This window comes from Rhinatrema bivittatum, chromosome 14, assembly GCF_901001135.1.
Source record: "Rhinatrema bivittatum chromosome 14, aRhiBiv1.1, whole genome shotgun sequence".
Lineage (NCBI taxonomy): Eukaryota > Metazoa > Chordata > Amphibia > Gymnophiona > Rhinatrematidae > Rhinatrema > Rhinatrema bivittatum.
The window spans coordinates 50513516-50540189 of NC_042628.1; the positions used below are offsets into that span (position 1 = coordinate 50513516).

The 26674-nt window shown below is 47.0% G+C and overlaps 1 protein-coding gene across 3 annotated transcripts in view; it reads left to right on the forward strand.

The window, feature by feature from the left end:
• LOC115075845 (carcinoembryonic antigen-related cell adhesion molecule 1-like) overlaps nucleotides 1–26674 on the forward strand; it is a 78990-nt gene that overhangs the window by 21363 nt on the left and 30953 nt on the right. For all 3 annotated transcript variants that reach the window (XM_029576693.1, XM_029576695.1, XM_029576696.1), the window contains exon 2: nucleotides 16067–16417. In XM_029576693.1, coding sequence (XP_029432553.1) covers nucleotides 16067–16417 — 351 coding nt within the window. The remainder of the gene's footprint in view (nucleotides 1–16066; nucleotides 16418–26674) is intronic.

Below are 26674 nucleotides of genomic sequence, written 5' to 3' on the forward strand. Positions count from 1 at the left end.
TCAACACACAAAGCTCTGGAATTTGTTGCCAGAGGATCCAGCCAGATTTACCCGCGCAGGGGACTTGCGCAGAGGTGCGCCTATGTTGCATAGGCCGCCGGTGCGCACAAAGCCCCGGGACGCGCGTAAGGCTCGTGGCTTTGCTTGGGGGGCATGTTGGGGGCGAGTGGGGGTGGCGCGGCATTCGGGGGCATTCCTGGGGCGGGGCCATGGGCGTGGTGCTGGCCCGGGGCATTCCGGGAATGTGGCCGAGGCCTCCGAAGCAGCCCTCGGCCAGTGAATGGAGCGCCAGCAGCCAGCTGGCCGCGTGCAAGTTAAGCCTGCCTTGGGCAGGCGTAACTTTTTCGACAAAGGTAGGGGGAGATTTAGTTAGGGATGGGGGGTGGGTTAGATAGGGGAAGGGAGGGGAAGCCGGGGGGGGAAATAAAGTTCCCTTCAAGGCCGCTCCGATTTCGGAGCGGCCTTGAAGGGAACAGGGAAAGCCATCAGGGCTCCCCTTGGGCTCGGCGCACACAAGGTGCACATGTGTGCACCCCCTTGCGCACGCCAACCCCAGATTTTATAACATGCGTGCGGCATGCGCATGTTATAAAATCGGGCGTAGATTTGTTCGCGCTGGGTTGTACGAACAAATCTACGCCCACGCGTATGTTTTAAGATCTGCCCCTTAGGGAATAGCCACTGCTATTAATTGCATCAGTAGCATGGGATCTTCTTAGTGTTTGAGTAATTGCCAGGTTCTTGTGGCCTGGATTGGCCTCTGTTGGAAACAGGATGCTGGTCTTGATGGACCCTTGGCCTGACCCAGCATGGCAATTTCTTATGTTCTTATGAATCCTCTTTGCAGAAAGCCATAAATCATCATAAATACAATAAAATAGCATTAATCATCAGAACAGGTGCAGAGTAGAGCTAGAAGACTTCACTTTACAACCAACATGAAAAAAAAATATTCAAATTCTGGTGTCACCTCAGCAAAAAATCTCTCTCCTTTGCTAAACATTTTGTGAAGCAACACAAACTCCTGCAAAAAAAAGAGACATCTAGAACCTTGCCATACCATACAGTCACAGCACTAACTCTCAGCAACCTTATGAAAAAGCAATGCAAATATTACACCAGGCCCTAGATCATTAATACATCACCTACTGGAGTAACAGAACAAGCTGGTCTACTATAGAGAAACTACATGCTAGCAGAAATACTGCACTTCAGTCACACACAGGCAAAACAGAGACTAACCCTTACCTAATATAGAAATAAGAGACTATAAATTAGAAACAGAAACTTGCAGACAAAACCAAAATAAAAAGCCTGAGAAACTAAAGTCTCTGAACTGAGGAATACTGAAGAAAGAGCAAAATATAAGAAATGCACATTCCGAAAGATGGCGTATTCCAATTGATAAAATCTCAAAATACTTTTTTTCAACTTTGCATTTTTCTAATCAGTTGGTCCCAATCTCTTTTTTTTTCCTGCTTTTCCCTTGTCTGTTATTTCCTAATTCCTTTTTAGGATCGCTTCTCATTCTGTTTCTTCTCCAACTGTCTTCTTCCCTTCCTCCCTCTCACACACACACACACACACACACATACACACACAGAGGCTCATGTTTTCTCTCACGGACTCACACACACAAGCTCTCACTCTCATATGCTCTCCCTTCTCCCCCCCCCCCCCCCCCAAGCTCTCGCTCTCACATTGTTACACACACACGCTCTTACTCTAGCTCTACCATACACACACACACACAAGCTCTCACCCTCTCATTCTCTACCACAAACAGAAGCTCTCACTCTCATATACTCTCTCCCCTACCCCTCCACACACAGGCTTTTACTCTCATATTCTCTACATCAGTGGTTCTCAACCAGCATGTCGGGACACACTGTTCTGTAACCAAGGGGCAGAAGACGCGTCACCAAAAATTTGACATAGCAAATTTCTATAACAGCCACATGCTTGCTACTTGAGGAGAGTGCAGAGTAAGGAGCTGGTACTTAAAATCCCCCATCACTGCTCCCTACTGCTGCTTTTCCCTCAAGCCTGGCAATCACTGCCACCACCAATCCAAGCCAGAAATGTTGCAGGCATGCTGTATCCTGCCTGCCATCCTGCCGCCCCTCCCCCTACTTGGTGGAGTTTCAGTTTTTCTCTGTATGCTTGTTTATAATTTATGATCTTTTATTCTGTAGTAGGTATGGGTCAGTCTGCATTCTGCATGTTTGACAGAGGTGAGGGATTCTGCTAATTAGGATGTAGATTCTGTGTAGGAATCTAGAGCAGTCCGGCTTTCTTTCTTTTTCCAATAGTAAGAGTACTGGGTTCTATCCTTGCAGTCTTGCTTTTCATGGGTGAGGTTGTTGCCTTTCAAGTCCTGGGTGTTGGTACTCTTATGGTATGGCTGGTATGCTATATAATTTCTAAACGTCTTTTAACAGGTTTTCAATTTATTTCACACAGTGGCTAGCAGGGAAGGGATTTTTGAAGTACTATTACTGAGGGGATATCAGAATTTGAATATATTTTTTGTGTGGTGAGCTGAAAGGGAAAATTTTCTAACTCTGCTCTGTATAAACTCCAGAAGAGGTCAGAACTTTCTGAGGTTGACAGTGAAATTGTTACGCTCAAGCTTGTGGACCCTTGGCCGAAGGGAGGATGGTATACCTTTCGGAGGACCCGTAGGTTCTCTCGTCGGGAGGCGAGGCAGAGCAGAAGATGGGACGAGCTGACCCTTGGTACTGGAGACTGAGACGGCAGCGGAGACTGAAGAAGGGACAAGAAGAAAAGTGTGTCTTCACTCTTGGAAGTCTGTGGCCCCCCAGGAGGAGCCCGTAGGGACCCAGACCGCTGGGACTTAGGCGGACCTTTGAGAGGTCAGGTGTCAGTGCAAGGGCTGACTGGAGCTTCGCCCTGGAAGCCCGCGGTCCCCCCAGGAGGAGCCCATAGGGACCCGGGCCGCTGGGACTTAGGTGGGCCCTTGGAGACGGTGATCTTGAAGGAGTCCTAGGTCAAGTGCCAGAGGGTCGGCGCTCACCAGTCCGAAGTCGTGTACCAGAGAATCACCGCTTGCCAATCCGAAGTCAGGAACCAGGAACACCAAGACGAAACAGGAACCAGAGTCCGAGCACAAGGAACTCACCGAAGCAAGCAGACTAGATTGCGTTGGAGGACGTTGCCAAGTCAAGGAATGAGCAGAGGAAGCCTTCCTTTATACTTCCCCTGCTCAGGCTGATTAGACACAGGGTGCAGCTGGTTAAAGGGATCAGGTCCCTTTAAGTCTAGGAAGGGGGCGTGGCCTTGCGCCTAAAGATGGCGGCGGCCATCTTGGATTTTCTTCGCGGGGGAAACGCTGCAGGACGCCACGAGGGAGGAGCAGGGGCGGCTCCTCCTGCGGCGGTCGGCATGGGGGACCTGTGCCGGAGCGAGGGCCTAGCGTCGGGGTCCTCCCCCGGGATTCCCGCGGCAGGTCGCCGTCGCGGGTGAGGTAGGGGGTCCGCGGCTGTGGCTCCCACGGCCACGGAGCACAACAGAAATGCATGAGAGTTTTACAAGATAAAACATACATAATAAAAATTACAGTTGCATACAGCACAAAATGACCTAACAGGTTTGTATCGAAAAACTGAGTACTACATATGCATATCAGTCCCAGATTTCTCACTGATGCAGTAAGCAAAAATTAACATTTATTTCAAAAAAATAACATTTAATAATATTTTGTAAGCAGTTATTGAAATTAAAGAATGTTATCTTTCTCTTGCATCATTTTCAACAATAAAATATTGAATTTTTTTTTTGTATTTATTTTATTTAGCATATTTATATACCGTTTTACCAGTATCGATACTGATCAAAGCGGTTTACAATAATATAAAATTAAAATAAAGTAAAATAATAAAACAGAGTTTCAACAAAGTAAGAATAAAACTACAGCATACATTAATTATCAATAACATAAAAAGGTGATATGAGAGTAAAATTGGCAATTATATATTTAAAAAAACTTAAAGAACAGAAATTAAAACAAAAAAGTAAATATCAACTTGACAATGGTAAAGTATATCTGAGAACAGCTCACCTAAACACTATTTACTCTGACTGAGGGGTTCAATATCTTTAAATGCTTCCTGAAACAAGTGAGTTTTCAATGCTTTTTTTAATTCTTTTCTACTAGGTATTTGCCTTAAAGAATCAGGCAAAGCGTTCCATGGGATAGGTCCGACAACCGAAAAGGCTCTATTTCTTGTTATGTTCAGTGCTGCATTTTTTACTGACGGGACTTCTAGTAAGTTTTTTCCCGCTGACCTAAGTTCTCTTTGGGGTTTATAAACTCGCAACGTGGAGCACAGCCAGGTCGAATCTATATTATTTAGCAAAGAAAGTATTAGCGAAATAATTTTAAACTGGATCCCGGTACTTAACCGGCAACCAGTGTAACTTCTTTAAAACAACATATTACTCCAGTTTTATACGAGTACCTGTAAGGAGTCTAACCGCTGAGTTCAAGACCAATTGCAAAGGTCTAGTAGCAGTTTCAGATAGACCTATATATAAACCATTACAGTAATCTAGGCCAGACAAAATCAACACTTGCAAAACTAATCGATAGCTGTTAACAGTACTATGCAATGTGTCACTCATGTGAACATCATCTGTCAGGTGTTTCATGATGGAAGAAAGGTTGAGAACCACTACTCTGCATACACACACACACACACATGATCTCACTCTAATATGCTCTACCATACATACAAGCTCTCACGCGCACATGCTCTGCCACAAACACAGGCTCTCACTCTCTTACTGCCCCCCCCCCCCCCAGGCTCCCATTATCACACAGATGCACACCCAGGTTCCCATTCTTATACACACACAAGACACACAACCAGGCTCCCATTTGCACCTACAGACATGCACACTCAGGCTCCCATTCTAATCCATGCACACACTCAGGCTCCCATTCTCACCCACACACACAAACACACTCAGGCTCCCATTTTCACCCACACATCCAGGCTCCCATTCTCATGCGCACATATGCACACATGCTCTCACTCTAATATGCTCTACCATTCATACACATGCAAGCTTTTATTCTCACATGCTCTACCATACATATACACAAGCTCTCCCATACATATACACAAGCACTCATGCACACATGCTCTGCCACAAACACAGGCTCTCACTCTCTCACCGCCCCCCCCCCCCCCACCCGGGGCTCCCATTCTCACACAGATGCACACCCAGGTTCCCATTCTTATACACACACAAGACACATAACCAGGCTCCCATTCGCACCCGCAGACATGCACACCCAGGCTCCCATTGTCACCCACACACACTCAGAGCCTTTTCATTAGGAACAGCCAAACTCCTACTTCCGCTGCCGTGGGGATGGGATCCCGTGACGGCCTTGCTGCTCCAGACGTCTTCACCATTGCAGGGATGGGATCCCATGATGGCTTGCTGCTCCAGTCCTCCTCTTTGCCGTCATGGAGATGAGATCTGTATGTTGCATTCGTGCCTACTTTCGCCCTCACTCCACCCTCTCTACCTGTGTGGCGACTTCCTCCGGGCCTGATGGACGGCTTGCTGCCGCAGCGTCTCCATGCCGCTTCTCCCCGGCGTCCCCAGGCCAGCTCAATGCTGCGGATCCGCCATGTTCCTGATGATGTAAGGGCGCGCTCCGAAGTATGTACCAGCAAGGGCGCGAACATCAGGGGCGTCCCCCTGTATTGACATCATTCGCTTCCAACATAAAAGGTCTTTACTTTCGCTAACAGACTGAGTTAGCAAGGACTACGATTCGGACTTGGACAAGGATACAAATTCATCCAAGCTACTCTGCCTCCTCAGACTTACCAGAGGTACCCGCTCCTCGGGGGCCTCTCTCTCTTTTCTCTATTTCAGATTGCAGATAGGAACCGGTACTCGCTCCTCGAGGGTCCATGTTCCTGAACACGCTGAAGATTCTCTACTGCCTAGAAGCTATCGCAGATACAGACAATTGTGAGTTACCACCGCTCTCTCAGAGCTTTCCCTGGAACCAGGTACTCACTCCTCGAGGGCCTAATCCTTTCCAGCTACTGAGCTTTCTCAAGATCTTATGTGAGTTATCATCTAAGTACTGGCTATGTATAACAGCATGCCCTGTCTATTCACTATCTACAGTCTCTTTACAGCTCAGCAACCCTGGGATCGCAGTTCCAGTATCTGAGGGACTTCAGCCCTGCCGGGCATATCAGCTCACTACTGCCACCTCTGGTGGTTCTACTACCTGTCTAATAAAAGAACTATCTGTGTCTGTCTCCATACTCAAGCCTAACTGGTGGTCCATCTCAGGATCCCCTCCTGGGGGCGCTGTCATCTGCCATCGGTCCAAGGATTCACCTATTTACATTCCTGTCCAGCTGACCACCCTCTCTAGTACTCGCTAGTACTGATTGCTAACTCCTCCTTCCACAAGAGCAGATTCCTAACAGCTTGAAAACTCCTCCTCTTTGGAGGAGCGATTCATAACAGATTGCTACTCCCATCTGCTTGTTCCACCCATCAGCATAGCAGATCACAACACTGTCAGGCCGATACAGTACAGTGCGCTTCGGCGGAGCGCACTGTTAACCCACGATTGGATGCATGTTTTTGACGCACTAGCTTTACCCCTTATTCAGTAAGGGGTAATAGCGCGTTCAAAACGCTCATCCAACCCCCCCGAACCTAATAGCGCCCGCAACATGCAAATGCATGTTGATGGCCCTATTAGGTATTCCCGTGCGATTCAGTAAGTAAAATGTGCAGCCAAGCCGCACATTTTACTTTCTGAAATTAGCGCCTACCCAAAGGTAGGTGTTAATTTCTGCCGGCACTGGGAAAGTGTACAGAAAAGCAGTAAAAACTGCTTTTCTGTGCACTCTCATGGCGCTATTAAGTCGGAGGTTCCAAAAGTTTAAAAAAGTAAAAAAAAAAAATAAAAATTGAAATATGCCCGCGGCTCGTGGGTTGAAAACAGGACGCTCAATTTTGCTGGCGTCCGGTTTCCAAACCCGTGACTGTCAGCGGGCTCGAGAACTGACGCCGGCAAAATTGAGCATCGGTTGTCAAACCCGCTGACAGCCGCCGCTCCTGTCCGAAAAGAGGCGATAGGGACACGCTACTCTTTTTACCACTGGGCCTAATTTAAACAAATCTATTTACTGTATCACGCGCACAGGAGCGTGGCCTGTGCGCGCGCCCGGAGAGCGGGCGCTCACCCGCTTTCCCGCAAATTTTACTGTATCGGCTCGTGTGATGGCATTGCTGCTCCGGCCATCTTCTGGTGTCTGACAGGCCTGGTTGGGTGAGCCTGAGCCTAAAGTGGGTGGGCCATGGCCTCTGATATAGTGGCTGCTGCTGAAATGGGTTTGGGAGAAGATGCCGTGGGAAACAAGCTGACAGGAGGCAGAGGGTTTTTGCTATTGGAGGAAAAATTTCTTTTTCACCAACTGCTGCTCCCCAGATAACTGCCGCTCTAGGCACAGGCCTATTATGCCTTGTGACAAATCCAGGCCTGCTGAAGGTACATGGGACACCAGAAGCAGGCACAGCAGCTTTTCTCCCCTCAGGCAGCTCTGTTTTTGAGACCCCAAAGTTGTATCAAATGAGAGAGATGGTGCCCCTGCTACATGGCACCTATAGCCGAGGCCATATCGATCATAGGCTAGCTACGGTTCTGCCACACTCAACATTCTGAACTGCTTTACAGTTTTTCCCGGTATCTTGCAGGCATAGATTTATGCAGTGTACCAAACAATGAAAATAAATAGCTGAAGGATTTATTTGCTTAAATTGAGCATTAACGCCACGTGTGCAATCAGACATATTAGCTGTACCTTCATATGCCTGCCATCTGCATAGACTGGAGAAAAACTTGGTGAACTGGTCATTGCCATATGTTAAAATTTAAATTCATTACTGTGCTGCCATATGTTAAATTTTAATATATGGCAGCGACCAGTTCACCAAGAATGAGATAAGTTTTTCTCAAATATAAATTAAGACATTATTAATATGGTACTGAATTTATTTGCAAATTTTTTCTAAAAAAAAAGATTAGAAATAAGGTAGAGAAAACATCATTGGCAAACATTTATCAATGATGCCTATTATGATGGTCATAAAGTCTAATATATTATGCTTTTTTTTGAGGTGGGGAGAACTATTACATAGTATTTTTAAGTATGTCCACCTTCTAGTCTGAACATAGATTCACCAGCATACTACAGCTATTGAAATATTTAGTGCAGTATAGATGGTAGAGGACTCTGTTTTAGATTAGCCAACAAGGCCAATGAAATCTTCATATATTCATCTACTTAGCGAAATAAAGTGACCAGTTCTTTTTTGTTTGCAATATCCCTTGTTTTAGCTGCAAGAAGAAAGTAAAGTCTGACCTCATACGTCTTTGCAAGCAGTCGCCATAAGTTGTTCTTTGCAAGGAGGTGAATTATTCATTGACAATATCACAGGACATGCATTTCTTCACAGAAAGCCAGTGGCTAAGATCAGGATAATCCTCAGAATGAAGTTGCATGGGCTGATATAAATTCCACTTTCAAAACCATGACCCTCTGTTGCCAGTGCTTGTCCCATTAGGAAATGGAGGGTTGTTAGCTGTTTAATGAGCATTTCTCTGTTACATTTTGTTGAGCCTTGAGTTATGAGTCAAGCTGAGTAGTGATGCATAGATGATCAGGCACAATAAGTTTACATTTGAGCCATGGCTTCCTGGTGACATGTATTTTTTCATGTTCTCAGAAGCATTCAACAGATTATTTTCCAATTCCGGAAAACAATAACAGTAAATGCATCTTCAGGGTTGGTTTTTTTTTTAATCATATTTAGGCTTTTCAGTGTTTAGAAATGGCAGTGTATGCAGAACAGTGTGCCTCATATTTTGCACACTAGCCAATTAAAGTCCTTGAACCTATTTGATTGAACTGATCGAGTTTACTGTGATAATCCAGTTCCTTGTACCTTTTTAGATTCAGAAAGGAGCAGTTTGGCACAATGATTAGTCACTTCAGCAATCTCAGCAAAATCTCAGCAAAATAACAAAAAGAGCGCCTGTTGCAATGGACATCTAAATTGTGTGGCCTTAAAGAAAAGTGGGTTTCTTCTGATTGAGTCAAAATACATATTTATTTTTCTCCACCGCAAGCAGTAAATTAAAGTGTCGTAGCTATACTAAGGAGGAGGACGCACTTATCGTAACACAGAGGACCGTATTTTTTTTATTTCTCATGAGCCCTTGACTGTGAATTGACTTTACTCCACTTCTGGGGCTGGAGTTAAATTCCCCGCGTTAAACAGTGTGAATTGGGCGCCCAGTGGCTTCCTGCATTGGGGGAGAGGGTAATAGATAGCACCCTTATCTGCATGGAATTTACATGTGATGGGCGTTATCGGTTACGCATTTGTTAGGGCACGCATTTCGGACGTGCTAGTCTCCTTACTGCATCAGGCGCTAGCCTAGGACATCCAAAATGCGTACCAGGCTGGGCGCACTTTATTGCATTGGCCCCGCGGTGCACTATCAAGCTGTGGAATGTATTGCCAGAGGATGTGATGAAGGCGACTAGCATAGCAGGATTTCAAAGAGGTTCTGACAGGTTCCTGGAGGAAGAGTCCATAGCACACTACAGACTTTTCCTCCCCTCTCCACACCTTTTCCTCCAAACGGAGCCCTACTCTCACAGCAGCTTGCTTTTTTTTCTCCTGAATCCTAGCCCTCCCCCAGCCCCCGTTTCCTTTCCCAGGACTCATGCCTTATCTTAGGAGAGCAGCAGCACAGAAGGCAGGTTGGTGGGTCTGGCAGCAGAAGATGACCTGTGGAGACAGGAAGGGAAGATTGGGCAGGACTGGTAGGCAGAGGAGGTTGAGCAGGTGCAGAGGCTGGGAAGGCAGGTCTCGGCGGTATTAGCAGTGGTAACAGGTCTGGCAGACAGGCAAAGGGGGCCTACACGTTCTGGTCTTTTTTTAAGCTTGCTCGTGGCAGAAGTTACATCTTTAAGACGTAAATGATGAAGGCTCGGCAGCCCCGGTGTAATTCAGCATTATGTTGGGGCTGCTGAGCCTTCATTACTTTTCTTGTGTGGGGGCAAGAGATAGAGGAGGGAAGGAGTGGGGAAGGGGAAGAGAGCAAGGATTGTGGGCAGGGGACTTGGGCTAGGAGCAGGGGAAAGAGAGAGCGGAGGGTGGAGGGGATAGAAAGAGATGGCAGAGGAAGAGGGCAAGGGCAGATAGAGAGATGGCATAGAGAGAGCAGGGCCAGAAAAAGAGATGGCAGGGGGAGAGGGCAGGGAAGCAGGGGGATAGTGCTGGGGGTACAAAAAGAGAAGAGAGGGTTGGGGTCACAGAGAGAAGACTGGGGGAAGGTTCAGGAGTTAGAAAGTGAAGAGAGGGCTGGGGCAGAAAGAAAGGATAGGGTTGTGGGCAGAAACAGGAGGGCAGCCCCAAAATAATACACCCCCCTCCCCAAAAGCAGCAACCAAGCCTCTCTTTTCTCCCCTCAGCCCCTTTTTTGCTCCCAGCCCTCTCCTCTCCCTTAGGTCTCCCTCCTCCAAATGGAGCCCTGTGCTCACACTAGCCTTCCCCCTCTTGTTCCTCCCAGCCCCTTCTCCCTAGATCTTCCAGGCCAGGCACCAAACCTTATCTCAGCAATGGTCCTGACACAGACGCGCGGAGCAATCCAGCTGCTCCTATGCTGCAGAAGGCAGGTCAGAGAGGATGGGGCAATAGGTGCCTTTGCACGAAGGGAAACCAGGACCCATGGAGCATGGAGGCCAGTAGCACACAACAGCCATGACACAAAGGGTGCTTTGTGGAGACGGAGAAGGGTCAAGGCAGGTCCCGACCCAGCAGTAGCAGTAGTCTCGGTGGTAGTTCAGCACATTTGGCAGGTTGGCTAGACAAATAGTGCTTGGCAAAGAAGCAAAGAGGGCCTACATCTGTTTGCAGCAATTACATCTTTAGGACATAACCTCAGCCGTGAGCAAGCTGTAGCACTTGTTCAGTTAGGAGAAGAGGAGTTGGTGTGGGGAGGAGTCGTGGCTAGCAGCAGCCTGGGGGGCAATGGCCCCTGCAGTCCACCTTGTTCCTACACCTATGCACTAGCTGACAGTCATCTGGGCAGAGCCTGTGTGCTCATGTAATGGACCTCCTGCTATGCCCATAGATAAAAGCAGCCCTGCTGATGATAGGCCCCCTTGGATGGGATATCTCGGGCAATCTCTCTTCTTGCCCTCCCTCCTCCACCTCCCCTGTTCTAGCATGGTGGTAAGATCATAGAGCATTTTACCAGCAGATGGAGTGATGGCTACAATACTAAATCAATTCAAAAGCTGCCTCCTTACATCTGATGAAGATGGGCCAAGTCCTCTGGACCTTATGACAGACTCCTGAGTTCTCTACTTTGCCTCCCAGATGCCCTCTGGAACCCATGACTCAGGGCACCATCAGTGTTGCAGATTTGGAGCAGAAAAGCAGCAGCAATTTCATGCCTCAGAATGAGCAGTAGGCAGCCAAAATCAAGCTGATAAAGCTGGTTCCTCTATCTCCAGTCATGGCTTGCCTCATTTCAGCCATCATTATGGCTCATCTCATTTTTCCCATCCCAAAACTGCATCCTCTGACATCATGTTTCATCCCTGCAATGGCAGCAACCACCACAGAACAAGAGACAAGGGACAGTTACCACAGGCCACACACTACTTGTCCAGATAACACTTCAGACAGTAAGAAATTTAAGGTAGAACACAAGCAATGGCTTTTTAATTGTGCATATTTGGATGCAAACAGCAAGTAACTGTCGTTTTCTTTTATTTAGTATTAAACTTGAAGAATCATTTATGTATTATAGATATTTATAAGCACTTTATTGTTTTTTTATGATCTTATTTGTATTTATAATTATTTATGTATTTTAATGATTTAATGCTTTTTTATCTTCTTTTTATTTGCTTCCTGTTATATTTATTGTAAACCGCTGTGAAGGTCTATGATTAATGCAATGGTATAAAAATCAATAAACTAGAACTAGAAACTAGGCCATGAAATGATACAGGAGTGACAGCACATAGCCAAAGAACAGTAATAAAACTTTACTGACTCTCCGTGAAGCCAATGTCCCTCCTCCTCTTCTAGTGCCTGTGTTGCTAATAAGGGTCGATTGAAGGGGGCACAAAGGCTATAGGACCAGCAGTAGTGGTATTATTGTCCCCGGAGAGGTAGCGTTGGCTCTGGGCACACAGGGCCCAGAGCCAACACTACCATGCCCCGAGTCACTTCATTGGTGCCCCGAGTGTCTGGTGGCTGTCGGGTGGTGAAAAGGAGAGGCCCGGTCACCATGGACCCACAAAGGTACCAGGCAGGGCCACCATGGACCCATCCCACAATGGCCCAAGGAGGGGCCTGGTGGGACTGAAAAAGAGGCCCAGAAGAAAGGGGGAGGCCCCAGGTTAGAACCTGAAATGGAGTGAGTGTAAGCGTGTGTGTGAGAGAGAGAGAGGAGGGAGTGTGTGTGTGTGAGAGAGAGAGAGAGCATGTTGAACATGTATGTGTGTATGAGAGTGTGTGTATGTGTGTGTGTATATGACAAAAAGAGAAGAAAGTTTGTGGGCTCCTCCCACTAATCCATAACAATCTCAGTGATTGTAAATTAAAAGTTGCCAGGTATGGAAAGCAGGGGATTTGTTTATTAGTTTTAATTATTGGGTGTTATTTGATGATTGTGCTCTTTTGAAATATTGTATTGATTTTTGAGAACTTTTAAACAATTTTTATATGAATTACAATTTTTAGATGTCATTCTTTTTGTAGCTGTTTTGAAATATGTATTTTTGATTAGCATGGTTTTACTATTATGATTGGTTTTATCTTTTTGATTTTTATTGTTATGTTTTATGAGAAATGGCGACATTCCTGTTTTTGCATTGTTGCAGTTTCCTGTTCTGTTTTTGCCTGTACATTTGTGATTCTACTTGATTCTGTATTTGGTGAGGGTCTGTCTGTGTCCTGCACGTGTAACTGAGGTGAGGTATTCTGCTAACATATAGTTTCTATGTAGGGATGTATAGTAACCTGACTTCTGTTTTTCTAATAAGATGTGTATTGATGTTTCAGGGTCTGGTGTAATATTTGAAGTGTTGCCTTTTCATAGGTAGGTTTGCTACTGTTTGAGTGGCAGTGTGTTATGGTATGGCAGGTTTGCTCTAGGTTCTGAGTACATTTTTTGCAGAGTTCTGCTCTGTACCTTCTGTTGGGGGAGTTTCTGTGAAGGTTCAGGATTTCTATTGAGATTCTGCCCTATGCTTTTTAGACCCCAGACCCCATTCCCATATGGAAGAATTTTTATTGATTGATGCTTCTGAATAACTTTAGTGGTAATTTTACTAGACAATTGAAACTGGTCAAGGGTTTCTTTGTTGCTTAGCAAGCCCTTCTCTCTAAAGATGTTACGAACATTCACGTCCAGTACCTCCTGCTTTATGAGAGGGGGTGTCCTGTCTCTATATGGATAGAATTAGTAAGGGGCGGGTGTGGAGAGAGCCGATGGGCCCCCCGCTATGATCAAACTAACAGGACGGTTACCCTGTCACAGCTCATATGCAATGACTCCCTGATGACAGCTGCATGAGAACGGAGATCGTTTGTGTGATGTCCAGTTATGTTTCACTGTAGGATTGTTCTGGGGGGGGGGGGGGAGCTGCTGATTGTGATTGAGTTAATTTTCAAAATCTTGGAGGAAAGAAAGAGGAAGTCCTATGGGCCCTTTCCCCAGATCGTTCAGATACCTAGCAATGCCTCTGGTCCCCTGGTTTTGCACTGCTACTACTACCTGACGGGTCGATACAGTAAGGCCGCGTTAGAAAGAGTGCGGCAGTGCCGGGCGCACCCTCATTTGCCCCACACACTGTTCTGATCACATACCGCTCGATACTCTATTTAAATTGCTTGCAAATGCAAGCCGCGTCTGCAAAGCGTTAGGCGAAGCGTTAGGCCCGCGCAACCCATTTTACTGTATAGGCGCTTAATACAGCGCCTATACAGTATCCTGGGTGCGCTGGTACCTGTCATTTCAAATGACATTTGAAATGACAGGTACCAGGAAGTGGATCCCAACTTTAACCCATGAAAACCTAAAAACCGAAAATCCCCTCCTCCCGAAGCGGCTCGACATGTGCCAACTTACCTTTTGTTGCTTTTCAGCCCCTTCCCTTCTCTGCTGCCCTCCGGAGGGGGCAGCCGGCGGCGAAAACGGCTCGCAGCGGTCCCCCCCGCGCAGGTCCCAGTTCTCCTGGAGGAAAAATCCTCCCCCCCCCCCTCGGAGAACCCAGCTGGGGTTGAGAGGCGCAAGTACTGAGTGAATCCCCTTCCCCAGAGCAGTGCCCCTGACAGGGGCTGCAAGGTAGCGAAGCGTACTTTCATTGGCTGAGCGCCCGTCAATTTGGGCGCTCCAGCCAATGAAAGCACATAGACGGGCGCGCGTGACGTCACAGCGTGTGTCACGCCCGTCTATGTGCTTTCATTGGCTGGAGCGCCCAAATTGACGGGCGCTCAGCCAATGAAAGCACATAGACAGGCGTGCGTGATGTCACGGCGTGCGTCACGCTCGCCCGTCTATGTGCTTTCATTGGCTGGAGCGCCCAAATTGACGGGCGCTCAGGCCAATGAAAGTACGCTTCGCTTCCCTCACAACCTTGCAGCCCCTGTCAGGGGCACTGCTCTGGGGAAGGGGATTCACTCAGTACTTGCACCTCTCAACCCCAGCTGGGTTCTCCGGGGGGGGGGGGGGGGGAGGCTTTTTCCTCCAGGGAACTGGAGGTGCTAGGACTCCGGTTCCTCCCAAAAGACTCTGCACATGGTCGCGAGGGAATGCTGCAAGCCGCTTTCGCCACCGGCTGCCCCTCCGGAGTACGGCAGAGAAGGGAAGGAGCTGAAAACAACAAAAAGTTGCTTCGGGAGGAGGGGCTTTTAGGTTTTTAGAGGTTTCCTTTTGGGGGAAAGTTTGCCGCCTACCCTTACCCCTGCCTCTAACGCAGGGGTAAGGGTAGGCGGTAAGTTAGCAGGTTAAACGCGCGGCAAAACGTCAGGGTAAAATAGAGATAGTCGGGGCACACGTTACTGTATGGGAGGGAATGGCTAATTCGATGGTTTACATCTGATATACATGCCGCGTGCGGAAGGGGTTACCCGGGGATTTAAAGAGGCGGTAAGGATGGGTTAAAGGGGATAGTGTATCGCAGGAAGGGCTAACGCGGCCGGAAAGTGAGTAGAAAGCAGGTTAGGAGCGGGGTAACCGCGGCCCCACTTTACTGTATCGGCCTGTAGATAGGGAGAGAAGGGAGCTGGCATTGGAGAGGACATCAGAGGGGAGCTGGGGGTGTAGACAGGGACTCGCAGATTGAGAGAGGAAAGAGGAGCTGGAAGATAGAGAGAAGTTGGAGGTGGAGAAGAGAAAAATGAGCTGGGAGAGGGAAAGCTGAACTGGAAAGGGGCTGAGAGATAGAGGAGCTGGGGGTTTGTAAGGGGAGGAGCTCAGACAGAGGAGAGAAATCTGGAAGGAGCCTGAGGAGTGGCAGAAGCAAAGAGGTGATAAATCGAGGAAGAGCGAGGGTTGGAAAGAAGAGAAATGAAAGGGTTAGAAACAAAGGAGAGAAATAGAAGGTAAAAAGAAACAGGAAAGGAGCTCAGAGACAGTTATGATGAAAGTAGAGCTGGGGAAAACACTTGAAACACTTGAATAAAGGTAAAAGGAAGTTTTAAAGTATTTCATGCTTTGTGTGCAATATTTAATTAGTTATTGGGAATTGACTATACATTCTGCACTTTGCATGTAAGTGTTTACAGATAAAATACTATCCTTGCCATATATTCTTGGGGCTGGGGATAGACATTTGCTGTAATATTTTCTGTTCCCCCCCCCCCCCCCAGTCTCACTGACGTCAGTGATGTAATCGTAGCCATTGCCTAATGCTGGGAGCAGAATCCCACTTACAGCTTCTCTTCTCCCTTTCTCTTTCAGTGTTTCTGGGTTTCTGGAGTCAGCAGATTTCTGCTCAAATATCTGTAGTCCCGATACCGAAGACCCTAGCAGAGGGAAGCAGTGTCCTGCTGTCTGTCAGTTTCACTGGCAGGATCTTTACCTTCACCTGGTACAGAGGAGAGACCACGCAGAATCGGATCCTTCTGTATGTCCCAAGTGATGATCCTCCTGAGAAAGTTTCTCCTCCGTACGTGGGTCGGGTGAGGGGGTTTCCAAATGGCTCCATGGAGATCTCGGGATTAACTACAAGTGACAGCGGCAGTTACACCGTACAGTTACAAACAGAGTCATCACAACCACCAACAGCCACAGTAAATATAACCGTCTCTGGTGAGTAAAATACATTATTTATATCTTCCACCCCATCTCTAATCCCATTTATTTTATTTTTGGCCTGACAGTTTCCTCCTCCTTTTTGGGCTTCCAGGAACAGCTTCCATTGGCCTACAATATCATGAGCCCTCACACCTGCTCTGAGCATTTGTTTTCTGCCTGAAGCAGGATATAAAGCTAAATTTGTAAACCGTTGTGATGGCGAAACCGAACGACGGTATATAAAACTCGATAAATAAATAAATAAAATTTGCAAATCCCTGGGGTGGAGGACAGGAACTTGCAAGGTTCCCTATTTTTATATTCTTCATATAATTTAGCCCAGCAGTCACAGCGACAGACCTTGGCCAGATTCTCCCTCCAGACCCTGGCTAAATGTGACGGCCAGTAGGAGCTGCCATTGCATAACAACAGAGACGCCCCCTCCCCAGGGGCTGTGAATGCTGCCACTCCAGCCCATCCTATACTGACCTGCTCAGGAGGCAAATGACCTGATCTAGGAATCGAATCAAAGTCTCCTGCATAGATACCGGCAGTGCTGCCACTGGGCAGCCCTTATTCATTGTATTTCCATATCGCGCCCTATAGCAGAGCGCTGTACAAAACACTACACACAGGTGCAGTGCAGCCCTGCCCCAAAGCCTCCCGTGGAAGTAGATACATAACACAGAGACATGCAATGATCACAATAGGTCCTAGCCTTGGTTTGATGCTCATTACTTGGACTCATTCACAGAATTTGCTATTGGTGATGATAGAAATAATAATAACAGGTTCTGTGAACGCGTCCATATTTAGATTAATGAGCTCTGATCCAGGAGACTGAAGCTGACGTCCTGCTGCTCTCTCCAACACCTGTTGAGAGCACTGCATGTCTCTTTATCTGTCTCTGTGTTATGTATCTACTTCCATGGGAGGCTTTGGGGCAGGGCTGCACTGCACCTGTGTGTAGTGTTTTGTACAGCGCGCTGGTATCGGGCGCTATATGGAAATACAATTAATAAGGGCTGCCCAGTGGCAGCACTGCCGGTATCTATGCAGGAGACTTTGATTTGATTCCCAGATCCAGTCTTTTGTTTCCTGAGCAGGTCAGTATAGGATGGGCTGGAGAGGCAGCATTCACAACCCCTACCCCATTGTGCAGTGGCAACTCTTACTGAGTGACCATTACATTAGCCAGGGTCTGGAGGGAGCCTCTGGCCGAAGACTGCTGCTGTAACTGCTGTGCTGAGTAAGAAAAAGAATATAAAAATAGGGAAACCTTGCAAGTTCCTGCACTGCACTCCCAGGTATTTACAAATTATATTTATTTATTTAGCCTTATATCTTGCTTCTATCAGAAAACAAATGCTTGGAGTGGGTGAGAGAGACTCATAGCACTGTAAGCCAATGTAAGCTGGCCCTAACAGTACTGACACCTGCCCCCTGTGCCATTACTGATCATAGTAATACCCAGTACTGATAACTGCTCCCTCTATCATTATTGATCATAGTAACACCCGGCACTTACACCTGCTCCCTGTGTCATTACTGATTATAGTAACACTCGGCACTGACACCTGCTCCCTGTGTCATTACTGATCATAGTAACACCCGGCACTGACACCTGTTCCCTGTGTCATTACTCATCATAGTAACACCCGGCACTGACACCTGCTCCCTGTGCCATTTCTCATCATAGTAACACCCGGCACTGACACCTGCTCCCTGTGCCATTACTCATCATAGTAACATCCGGCACGGACACCTGCTCCCTGTGTCATTACTGATTATAGTAATACCTGGCACTGACACCTGTTCCCTGTGCCATTACTGATCATAGTAATACTCGGCACTGACACCTGCTCCCTGTGCCATTACTGATCATAGTAACACTCGGTACTGACACCTGTTCCCTGTGCCATTACTGATCATAGTAATACCCGGCACTGACACCTAATCCCTGTGCATTACTGATCATAGTAACACCCGGCACTGACACCTGCTCCCTGTGCCATTACTGATCATAGTAACACTCGGTACTGACACCTGTTCCCTGTGCCATTACTGATCATAGTAATACCCGGCACTGACACCTAATCCCTGTGCATTACTGATCATAGTAATACCCGGCACTGACACCTAATCCCTGTGCATTACTGATCATAGTAGCACCCTGCACTGACACCCGCTCCCCCTGTGCATTACTGATCATAGTAACACTCGGTACTGACACCTGTTCCCTGTGCCATTACTGATCATAGTAACACCCAGCACTGACACCTGCTCCCTGTGCATTACTGATCATAGTAACACCCGGCACTAACACCTGCTCCCTGTATCATAGTTAACACAGCAGAAAATGTTGAGGTCCTTATTCAGTAAGCTGGTTAGTAGACAAGTTATCTGGCTAAAGTTATCCAGACAACTTGTCACATCATGTATTAAGCAGTTCCCTGTACGTACCTGGATCAGTCCAGACCATGGGTTGAACCTCCTGTCCAGCAGATGGAGACAGACCAAAACTGAAAGGGTATCCTATATCTGGACAGAGCCTACCCTGCATCCCTTCAGTATTTGTCTGTCTCCAGCAGATGTGACAGCTCACCCTGCGGTTCCCTGGTTCTTTTGCTTAGTCCCGCTTTGGGACTCCCTTTCTTCTCTAAATTTTTTTGGATCAAGCACGTATTTGTTGTCTTTCAAGTTCTATTTAAAAAAAAAATAAAAGAAAATATATAATTGTAAACTTTCAGTTGGACTCTGCTTATCTCCTTACAGAAGACAGTTTTCTGTCTCCTCACTTTTGGGGGGGGCCTCGGGGGGCTTAGCCCCTTGTTTTAAAAGATAATAGTCTAGGCTCCCTATTCCTGGTGTTCCTCGGCTGTTGGGGTGATACTGGTGGTGGTGCTTCCGCAGTCTCGGCCAGATGGCTTCTCTGGCTCCGTAATTGGGCGGCTGACTCATCTTCCAAGGTGCAGCTGGGCACACTCCCCTTCAAAAGTAAGTTGCTTTTTGGCTAGGACCTGGAGCAGCTTATTAAATCCTTGGGTGAGAACAAGGTCCACAAGCTACCTGAGGATCGCCCGAAACAGGCGACAGCCTTCTTCCCTATACACACCCGATTCAGGGGTCAGCAGAGATATAATCCCAGGGCAGGGGGCGTCTTCTCTAGGGGAAATCCCTCTAGATCTCAGTCCTGGTCCCAGTCCTTTCGAGGCCATCGTGCCTTCCGAGATGGTAATCCACAGCACCCCACGACCAAGCCTGCCTCCCATTGAGATTCGGCCGGCCCATTCCTCCGTTCCAAACTTAAGTGGTCGTCTATCTCAGTTCTTGGAGAAATGGGTCAAAATCACGTTGGACCAGTGGGTCCACGAGATAATCAAGAGAGGCTACGCTTTAGAATTTGCTCGAGACCTGCCGGATCTGTACATGGTCTCCCCGTGCGGACATTGGAAGCGGGCCGCTGTATGTCAGATTCTCACCAGATTCCAGGGGCTGGGGGCTATAGTCCCGGTTCCTGTGGAGGAACAGGGCGCCGGCCACTATTCTATTTACTTTGTGTTTCCAAAAAAGAACGACTCCTTTTTTGGACGATCTCAAGAGAGTCAACCGTGCCCTCAAAGTGACCCACTTTCAGATGGAAACCCTGAGGGCAGTTATGGCGGCTGTTCATCCCGGAGAATTTCTGGCCTCTCTTGACTTGACGGAGGCCTACCTGCACATACCAATCCGTGCCGAACATAAGAGGTATCTCCGATTCCACATCTTGGGTCAACACTTTCAGTTCCAGGCTCTCCCCTTCGGTCTCGCCACAGCACCACACACGTTTACCAAGGTTATGGTGATGGTGGCGGCCGCTCTCCGACGGGACAGAGTCCTAGTCCACCCTTACCTGGACGATTGGCTAGTATGGGCCAAGTCGGAGACCTTATGCAAGCTGGTAATGGACAGCGTCCTTGCTCTTCTCTCGTCCCTGGGATGGATAGTCAATTTTTCCAAGAGCAATCTCCGACCTTCCCAGGTCTTAGAATTCCTAGGGGCTCGGTTCGATATCCAAGTCAGCAAGGTATTCCTGCTGGACTCACGAGCATTCAAGCTGATGGATCAGGTCCGAAACTTCCTTTCCATGCCTCTCCCCACGGTGTGGGACTACCTACAGATTCTGGGGTCCATGGCTTCCACTATTGACTTGGTCCCCTGGGCTTTTGCGCATATGCGTCCTTTACAGAAAGCTTTGCTATCCCGCTGGAAACTGGAGTCGGAACAGTTTCAGACGCTGCTCCCGCTCTCCGACTCTACCATCAGCGACATACAGTGGTGGCTATCGCTCAAGCACCTTCTGAGAGGAATATCCCTTCAGACTCCGCAGTGGATTGTAGTCACGACGGAAGTCAGCCTCTCCGGATGGGGAGCAGTCTGCCAGTCACAGGCCACGCAGGGATACTGGTCCCCAGCCAAATCCCGCTGGCACATCAATTGCCTGGAGACTCAGGCGGATTGTCTGGCTCTCAAAGGGTTTCTCCTGCTACTTTGCCGAAGAGCAGTTCGGGTGCTCTCGGACAACTCTACCACGGTGGCATATATCAATCGCCAGGGGGCACCAGGAGTCACCTGGTGGCCCTCAAGGCCAGTCAGCTCTTCGTGTGGGCAGAGCGCCATCTGCAATGCCTAGCTGCTTCTCACATTGCGGGCAAGGAGAATGTTCAAGCCAATTTATTGAGTCGCCAGCGGCTCGATCCCGGCGAGTGGGAGTTGTCCGGCGAAGCAATGGATCTGATTGTCAAACAATGGGGTCCTCCTCATCTGGACCTAATCACAACCTTGGACAATGCCAAAGCTCCCAGGTTCTTCAGCCGCTGGAGGGAGCACTGCTCGGAAATGGTAGATGCTCTAGTCCTTCCCTGGCCATGCGACATCCTTCTGTACGTGTTCCCTCCTTGGCCCCTGGTGGGCAAGGTGCTCAGAAGGATAGAGCTCCACAGAGGTCCGGTCGTTCTCGTAGCCCCCAAATGACCTGGCAGACTGTGGTTTGTGGATCTCGTAAACCTGTCAAGGCATGGCCCTCTTCGTCTCGGTCATCTCCAGTACCTGCTACGGCAGGGGCCCGATTTTTCGACAAGGCAGATCGCTTCTGTCTAGCGGCCTGGCTTTTGAACGGCAGAGAGTGAGAAAGAAGGGATATAGGGAGGATGTCATATCCACTATTCTGCGTGCCCACAAGACTTCTGCTTCCCTCGCCTATGCGGGTTTGGAAGGTTTTCTAACTTGTCTGCGTGGAATCAGGTGTCTCGGCTCATTCGGCCCTGGTGTCGCTGGTTCTTTCTTTTCTCCAGAGAGGTCTTTCTAAGGATTTGTCCTTCGGTTCGCTCCGGGTACATGTTTCTGTCCTCGGCTCTCTCTTGGGACATCTTGAAGGTTATGTGATTGCGTCTCATCCAGATATTGTCCGTTTTCTCAAGGGAGTTAAACATTGGAGGCTGCTGCTGCATTCTACTTGTCCTTCGTAGAGCCTTAATTTGGTCCTCCGGGCTCTCTGCCTAGCTCCCTTTGAGCCTCTCCGCCACTCTACTGTCAAGGATGTAACACTGAAAGCGGTGTTTTTAGTCTCTATTTGCTCCGCCAGGCAGGTGTTGGAGATTCAAGCGTTGTCATCCCTTTCTGCGTTTTTTGGACTCGGATGTCTCCCTTAAGACTGTCCCGTCCTTTTTGCCAAAGGTTTTTTCTTCCTTTCATGTCAATCAGTCGGTGGAGCTCCCTGCGTTCTCTCCCGCGAATATTGCTGGTCCGGTGGGGGATGATCTACGCCGTATGGATGTGAAACGCGTCCTCATGCGTTATCTTCAGGTAACCAATGATTTCCGAGTCTCGGATCATCTTTTTATCTTGTGGAGTGGGCCCAACTGGGGCAAACAGGCCTCTAAGACTACCATCTCTCGCTGGTTGAAGGAGGCGATTGTGTCGGCCTATATCTGTCAGGGCTGGGCGGTCCCGGAGGGTCTGAAGGCTCATTCCTTGCGTTCTCAAGCTGTTTCTTGGGCGGAGAGTCAATCGGTCTCTCCGCAGGAGATATGCAGGGCAGTTACGTGGAAATCCTTGCATACTTTTGCTCGGCATTACCGCCTGGATGTTCAAGCACCTGTCTTTGGTTCCTTTGGTCGGCAGGTGCTTCGAGCAGGACTGTCTCGGTCCCACCCTGTTTAGGGAAGCTCTGGTACATCCCATGGTCTGGACTGATCCGGGTACGTACAGGGAAAGGAAAAATAATTCTTACCTGTTAATTTTCGTTCCTGTAGTACCACGGATCAGTCCAGACACCCTGCCCTATATATGTTTTCTGCTGTCCACCCGAAGCTTCTTTTCTCTTTTTGCAGGATTCAGAATGATTTTTCTTCTGGGCTTATAATAAGAGGCACCGGAAGCATCTCTCTGACCATGGACATTTATGCAAGAGCGTTTATCTACAGAGTTCATTCAATGTTTGCACTTGTTCAAGTTTTTGAGTTCTTTTGTTGTTTGCTAGAGTTCTCTTGTTACTTGCTTGATTCCTTACAATTTATCTTCATACTTTCTGCTTTGACAATGGTTATACTGAAGGGCTGCAGGGTAGGCTCTGTCCTGATATGGGATACCCTTTCAGTTTTGGTCTGTCTCCATGTGCTGGACAGGAGGCTCAACCCATGGTCTGGACTGATCCGTGGTACTACAGGAATGAAAATTAACAGGTAAGAACTAATTTTCCTTAAAAATGTCCCCCTGAATATGATCAACCTAAATATGTTTGAATATAACATGTTAAGTTTTTATTATCCAGCTTTGTCTTACTGGATAACTTGCTACTGTAAAGGATATCTGGCTAAGTAGTGCTGTCATTACCATAAGAACATAAGAAATGCCATATTGGGTCAGACCAAGGGTCCAACAAGCCCAGTATTCTGTTTCCAACAGTGGCCAATGCAAGTCACAAGGACCTGGCAAGTACCCAAATATTAAATAAATTTTAAGCTACTATTACTTAATAATTAATAGCAGTTTATGGATTTTTCCTCTAGGAACTTATCCAAACCTTTTTTAAACCCAGTTACATTAAGTGCTGTAATCACATCTTCTGGCAATGAATTCCAGAGCTTTACTATCGCTGAGTAAAAAATAAATTTCTTCCATTTGTTTTAAATGAGCTACTTTCTAACTTCTTAGAGTACCCCCTAGTCCAGGGGTCGGGAACCCATGAGCCAGATATGGCTCTTTTGAGGGCTGCATCTGGCTCGCAGACAAGTGTCGCCACACTTTCCAGTCCCCCGCTGACCCAGCTGCTCCCCGGTCCTCCTCCGCCCGGGCTTAAAATGCTGTCAGCCCGGGCAGAACACGGCAGAACAGCTGGAGTCGGCGGCACCGGCATGCTCTCTTCTTCCCGCCCCCCCCCCCCCCCCCCCCCCGCGGCCCGGAAGAGGAAGTGGAGAGAATCGGGTGCCTGCGCGGCAAGAAGAGGCCACGCTAGTGTGGTCTGCGTCGGTCCGACGAAAAGAAGACTGCAGCGCGGCTCGGAGGAAAATGAAGAGCTTCAACCATGGCCGATGGGACGACTCCTCTGCGAGGGCTGAAAATGAAGGAGGTTAGCATTGGGAGGAGGCTGCTGCTGCCGCGAGTTCCCAGGGTGGGGGAGAGAGAGTGAATGAGCGAGCAAGCATATGTGTTTGAGATCCTGTGTGTGTGAGTGAGAGATTGCATGTATGTGAATGATTGAGAGCCTGTATATGTGAAAGAGAGTATGTCTGTGATTGAGAGCCTGCCTGTGAGAGAGAGAGCATGAATGTAAGTTTACCATTGGGAACCTGAATGTGTAAGTTTGTGATTGAAAACCTGTTTGTGTGAAAGAGTATGTGTGTATGATTGAGATCCTTTGTGTGTGAGAGAATCATGTGTATGTATGATTAAGAGCCTGTGTGTATAAGTAAGAGAGATCATGTGTGTCTGTGTGTGATTGAGAGCTGGTTTAGGTGATGGAGCATGTGAGTATGTGATTGAGAGCCTGTGTTTAAATGAGAGCCTGTGTGTGTGTGTAAGTGTGAAAAGATAGACAGCATGTGTGTAAATGTGTAATTAAGAGCCTATATAAGTGAGAGAGAAAAAACATGTGTATATGTGAGTACTGAGAGCATGTGTGTATAGGTGTGTCATTGAGAGCCAGTGTGAGAGAGAGCACTGGTATGTGACTGAGAGAGGAGAAAGTTCCAAGCAAACCACCCCGCCTCCTGCTAATTCAGAACAATCTCAGGACACTTGGATATCAAACGTTCCCAGGTATGCAGTCTGAGCCCGACCATACTAGAAGAAGTTTTTCTCTACAAATCAGTCCGCCCTGAAGCAGCGTTTTTTGCGAAACGCCGGCCGCGTTGGCGGCGGTTGTCAGACCCTCGGGTCCCAGTACGGCAGAACAGAGCGAATGAATAATCTGTAACGTCAGTGACTTTCAAACCTTCACAATTCAAGATAAGTGCTCTGCCGTTCATAAATATTGTCGGGTAAAAGATTTCATGTGAGATGGAGTGAATTATACCGCCCGTCCCGCTATTAATTGCAAGACTGAAATTTCAGCGTTCAAGTTGCATCATATATCCGGTTGCAGAGAATTTTGCACCTGACTTTGAGGCACAAAGCCATTGGACTAGTTTTAAACAGTTCTATCAACTTACATTGTGGTTTATTCACACTGAGATATTGAGTATCTAATCCACCATTATCAAGTTGTTTGAACATCAACATTGTTACATTCTTGAGACAATTGAATCCATCAGCCCTACACTGCCAATTGTTTGGCTGAGTGAACGAATTGCTACTTTATCTCATCAATGTTATTAAGTTGCTGAACAGCAGTATCATGTTTCCTCTTTGAGACGTGCCAGTCTATTTAAATAGCTTTTTAAATAAGAGGAAACACAACACACAAGAATTCAAGCATAAATGATAAATGGCTTCTGTAAAGAAATTGAAGCAACTGCGGCAGCTTCAGATAAGGACGTGAAGCGGACCGCATAGCCATAAGATCTCTGGGCTACAAAATTTCAAGATAAGTTATTGTCGGGACAAGAAAGGTTGTTTGCCATCGTATAAACAGGTTCTCTGTTGTAATTCCTGTCGGGTGGCACCACTATAAAACTATTGCAGTTTATGGAAGTTATATTACCGGAAGCCAGCCAGGCTCTGTGTTCAAATCTACACAATTGAACTGTTGCTTACCAGAAGTGTTTCATACAATTGAATTGTTGTTTAACAGAAGTGCTTGCGATATAGAGTTTAAGTCAACATACTTGAGAACCAGTAATGGTGTTTTTCATCTCTTATCAGAAAGTCTTCAAGTTATTGCAATGCAAAAGTTAAAATGGAGGTTCAGATGCATGTTCAACCTAAATAATACAGCCTTGCTATATATTTTTTCACACTAGTGATATTAAGAATTTTGAATTATGTGTTAAACCAATAACAATATAGCTTTGGCATATTATCTAGTTTTTTCACATCAGTGTAATCAAGAATCTTGGATTCGTTGTTGAAACATATTGTATGATCAAACCAAGATTGCTTGGCAATTGATAAAATCCATAGCATTGAAATCTCCAACGTAAAATGATTTACCATTGAGCAATAATTTTAAGAATAAATTTAAAAACAGGATAGGTTGATAGACCTGTGATTGTACCAACACGGCTTATAAGGATGTATTTCTGTTAATTAACAGAATCATTGGGCCGGTGCTGAGGTCTATTCCTTCCTGATAAAAATTGTTCATATATAAAAAATTTTCGTAAAAAACATTTTATAATTTAATAAAAATTAAAATTTTATTATAAATAGCAACATTTACAATTTAGATTCAATAGGGTGCTGAACATAATCCTTAACTAGTTAACTTTTCTGGTGTTTGTTGTATACTAGTTATCTCCCTTATATTTTGCTTTAGGACTCTATAGCAGCCTGACTTGGTCCGTTTTCCTAATAGGAGATGTATTGGTGTCTTAAGGCCTGGTGTAATATTTTCAGAGACTTATTGTACTTTAAAAGTGTGATCTTACATAAAATGCACACATTTACTTGTATTTAGTTTTAAACATATTGGGGCGGATTTTCAGAGCCCTGCTCACGTAAATCCGCCCAAAACCGGGTGGATTTACGCGAGCAGGGCCCTGCGCGCCAAATCATAAAAAGCAAAAAAAGGGACTGCTCGTGGGTGGGATCTGGGTAGGTCATGGGCAAGCCAAGTCAGTAAAATGAAGTCAG